Source organism: Phoca vitulina, unplaced genomic scaffold, assembly GCF_004348235.1.
Source record: "Phoca vitulina isolate PV1807 unplaced genomic scaffold, GSC_HSeal_1.0 scaffold81, whole genome shotgun sequence".
NCBI lineage: Eukaryota > Metazoa > Chordata > Mammalia > Carnivora > Phocidae > Phoca > Phoca vitulina.
Genome location: NW_022589784.1, coordinates 3,214,664 through 3,218,821, shown reverse-complemented (window position 1 = coordinate 3,218,821; position 4,158 = coordinate 3,214,664). Strand labels below are relative to the sequence as shown.

The 4,158-nt window shown below is 62.6% G+C and overlaps 1 protein-coding gene across 1 annotated transcript in view; it reads left to right on the top strand.

The window, feature by feature from the left end:
- Positions 1-479: 479 nt before the first annotated feature.
- Positions 480-4,158, top strand: part of PLIN4 (perilipin 4) — a 7,874-nt gene continuing 4,195 nt past the window's right edge. Inside the window, exons 1-4 of the mRNA XM_032394568.1 lie at positions 480-530; positions 1,048-1,183; positions 2,062-2,120; positions 3,848-4,158. The exon at positions 3,848-4,158 is cut by the window's right edge and continues 1,631 nt beyond it. Coding sequence (XP_032250459.1) covers positions 480-530; positions 1,048-1,183; positions 2,062-2,120; positions 3,848-4,158 — 557 coding nt within the window. The remainder of the gene's footprint in view (positions 531-1,047; positions 1,184-2,061; positions 2,121-3,847) is intronic.

Below are 4,158 nucleotides of genomic sequence, written 5' to 3'. Positions count from 1 at the left end.
CTGAGGCCCAAGGATGTTCAGTGGCCGAGGGGTCCCAGCAGAGCGGCGGGGAGCATGCCGGCAGTGCTCGGGGGCATGGGATGGCCTGAGAGTCCGTCGGCCCGGTGGGGGCGGGGCCGTGGGCAGAGGCCGCCTGGTGCTGAGAGCAGGGGAAAGGTGCTGGGCCCAGGGCCCACGCGGGGCAGGGCGGCGGCACGTGACTGCCCAGGGCCCGCCCCCCGCCCACTGGCTGCCTGCCCCGCGCCAGCCGCGCCTGCCCCAGACCCTATAAGGCCTGGCAGCTGAGAGCGGAGCCGGCAGCGGGCTGTGCCTCCGGGGCTCTGAAGGGCCCTCACGCACTCCAGGTGAGCAATGCCAGGGTGAGGCTGGGGGTGTGGTCGGGGGGCCGCTTGGCTTACGGGCGTGGGGCAGGAGGCCTGGGGGCCCCCTATTCACACACCCTCTCCGCCCCCCTTCCAGCTGCTTAGAGTTTTATTACCATGTCCGCCCACGAAGAAGGAGGACAGGATCCTCCCAAACCCAAGGGCAAGGTAAGGGGAGGCGTGGGAGGGGGAGATCACTGCCAGGGCCTGGGAGCCCCCCAGAACCTTGGCAAGGTGACCTCCACAGTACTGGGGTCCGGAGGGGCTTCCCAGGTGGGGTGGGAAGCCTCCGAGAGCCATGGAACCCACTCTCACCTCCTGTCCCAAGCTGGAGGATGGGTGGGGGGAGTGGGGGCCTCGAGCAACCCTCAGCTCCTTTCCCCACTGTGTGATCTTGAACCAGCCGTGGCCCCTCTCTGAGCCTCGGTTTCCCCATCTGTGAAATGGGGGCTGTGGAAGGAAGAGGTCTTTGGAGACCCGGAGGATGACCTTCTCCGTACGGGAGGCAGGCTGACTCTGCCCATTGCCCAGACAAGGAAACTGAGACTCAGAGAGGCTAAGACTCCTTCCTGGGGTCACCCAGGAACAAGGGTGAGGTGACACAGGAACCCAGGGCTGTCTGATGCTTTCTCCCACCCTGCCCCCAAGGCCCAGCCCTGCTAACGCTGCCCCTTGCCCCATGTAGACCCTGGGGGGCTTCTTGGGGTCCCTGCCTGGCTTCAGCTCTGCCCGGAACCTGATGGCCAGCGCCCACAGCTCAGCGAAAGAGGCCCAGCCAGTCGCCGATCCCGCAGGAGCCTCTGCCCAGCCCCAGCCTGAGGGTGAGTGGACAGCTCCACGGGGCAGGGGCTCTGGAGGTGGGCCCCAGGAAGAAACCCCCCAGAGGGGGCTTTTGGCCATTTGGGGGTGGTTCGTATGTGTCAGCGTCATCTCAATAGACACTACGGGGCTGGCATGCTCATTTAGTGCCAGATGGGGAAACTGAGGCATCAATACGGCAGGTGAGTGGCCCAAAGTAGCGTAAGCAGCAACAGTGGGGTTGTGAACACAGCCTGTCTCCCTGCGATGTCCCCTACTTTCTCGACCCCTCCCCTGCCTCCCACCCCATTTCTGATGCACCACAGACCAGGGCCTGGTGTTCCCCATGTCTGAGCTCATTGACGATTTCCCTCCCGGTTCCCAGAAAGGGGCACTGGCTTCCTGGGGCTCACACAGCCTGGGGGGGGCTCTCCACCCTTCGGGCAGCCCTGGGGCGCGCAGAGGGGCCGATGCAGGGGAGCGTGGGTTTGGGGCGGCTGCCTGGACCGGACCTTACTCTGGGCCCGGAGCCTGGGGCTGCTGACTTCTGCTCCACATACCTGGGCCCCACGAGTAGCTGCCAGCCGCGGCAGGGGCGGGGAGCGGGGCCCTGAGTCCTCCTGCCGTCCCCCTCGGGGGAGTGTCCGGGCAGGGAAAACTCCAGAGAACTTCTGCTCCAGGAGCCCGAGACCCTGGAGGTCAGCGGAGCCTCTCGCTGGGCCAGGGACGGCGCCAGACCTGTGGCCGTGGATGTCCCCTCCTGCTGTCCCTGGCAGGGTGGCTGGGACATTCCTGACCTTTCAGGCTGTGCCCACCAATTGCGCAACGGGCACCGGGGTGGCCAATGCCAGCCCACGTCCCTTGCCCTTCCCGGTAGCCTGACCAGCTCCTGTCCCCCCAGCAGCCACCAACCTGGAGCAGACGGCCGATGGGGAGAAGCTACCACCGCCTTCAGATAAGGTGAGAGGCGCTGGCAGAGCCGGATGGTCCCCACCTCCTTCTGGGGCCCCTCCCGGGATGTTTCGGTTCCCGCCTTCCGAGGGGTTGTCACAGGCCAAGCAGAGGGCAGACGCCCGTGTGTGTCCTGCTGTGGGATTCCAGGTCCTGGTTCCCCTCCGAGCTTCTGTGTGCACATCAGCACGGCAGGGCTCCACGGGGTCAACAGACAGCGCCCCCCCCACCTCCCCGGCTCCGTCTAGCATCACGGGACCAAAAACACGGGCAACTCACCGTGCGTCGGGCTTTGGGCTCAGTGCGTTCTGCGTGCTGCTCCACAGTTAACGGGCCCCGGGAGGAAGGGAGCCATAGTACCCCACACGGCAGCTGAAGCACAGAGAAGGCGAGCCACCGGCCGAAGGTCACACAGCGAGGCGTGGTAGTGTAGTACCTGAACCTTGGGCAGGTGGAGGCTGCCCCGATGATGGGGACCTCCCGCGCCATCACATCCCCAAGGCCTGGCCAAGCGGAGAGACTGATTCCAGAGCCCTGTTAGGACTCCTCCGCTCTCAGCTCAGCCAGATGGCAAAGGCAAAGGGGGAAGGACACCAGAGGCCCTCCGGCCCAGATTAAAACAGACCGTGGCAGCCACACCCTGTTCCCTCCTCCTCTTCCTCTCCACTCCTTGCCTCTCTCGACCCACATTAATTGAGCACCTACTACCTGCAAAGTGCTTCAGGCACCTTGACTCCCTTCCTCCATAATCCTTGAAGGAGGCGCTGTTTTAGCCACCATGCTCTAGACAAAGCTCAGAGAGGGGACATGGCTTGCCTGAGGTCACACAGCGAGGGGCTAGTGGGGAGCAGAGAGCTGAGATTTGAACTCCGGTCTCCATAGGCAGGAGCCCAAATGCCCACTTGAAATGATGCTGGGCAGCAGGCAGGCACTGGTGAGAATAAAATCTCTGGGCTCCTCCCCCTCAGCAGTCTGGCTGTTTGGAGCCAGATAAGTCTTGATTGTGGGACGTCCCGGGCACTGCAGGGAGGGTGCACTCGATGCCAGGAGCACCCTCTCCCCCGAGTCGCAGCAAGCCCAGACATCCACAGATGCCGCCCGGCGTCCCCTGGAGGGTAGAAGCACCCCAGTGCAGGAGCCCTGGCTTACAAACAGCACACTCGTGCTTGAAACTGCTTGCTGGCACTCTGAGACCATCACCACCCTTTGTTAGTTCAACTAACTAGAGAAACCGCCCTTTGGGAGGTCAAAAATGATGAAAATCATTGACGGGATCCCATGACTCAAACCCAATACTTGTCCCTGTCCTTTTGCAGGTATTACTCTTCTAAATGTTGATCCTCCTCTCTTACTTGAAGATGTTCTTTTTAATGAGTGAGTTGGTCTCCCCACTCACGGGGAAACCAGGCTCGAAAGCTGCCAAAAGTAAAGAGTAGGCAGGGTGAACACACTATGTCATTCAATGAGTGGCATTGAGCCCAAGTTCAGGGGACTTTGGCAAGGGCTCTGGAGCTGTAGGGACCTGCCATCAACAATGGGGACCATCTGCCACTGGGACAGGGCTGCTTGAGGCTGGATACCAGCACGAGAGGAAAGTGTGTTGGGGTGGGAGGTGAGCGGCTGGCTTTCTGGGGGACAGTCCCCCTCCCTGAAGCACACGAGGGATCAGCTTGGATGAAGTCTGGGGTGCAGTGTCTCCAGCTGTCCTCTTGACCACTTGTGTCCTTTCTTATCAGATGACCTCTGGGGCAAAGGACCCGGTGTGCTCTAAGATGACCAAGACCAAGGGTGCCATCTCCTCTGGGATGGCCAACATGGTGGACACAGCTAAAGGTGTGGTGCAGGGAGGCCTGGGCATGACCCGGTCTGCACTCACGGGCACCAAGGAGACCGTGGCCACTGGGGTCACTGGCGCAGTGGATGTGGCCAAGGGCACCATCCAGACTGGCCTGGACACCACCAAGACTGTCCTCACGGGCACCAAGGACACCGTGTGCAGCGGGGTGACCGGTGCCATGAATGTGGCCAAAGGAGCTGTCCAGGGAGG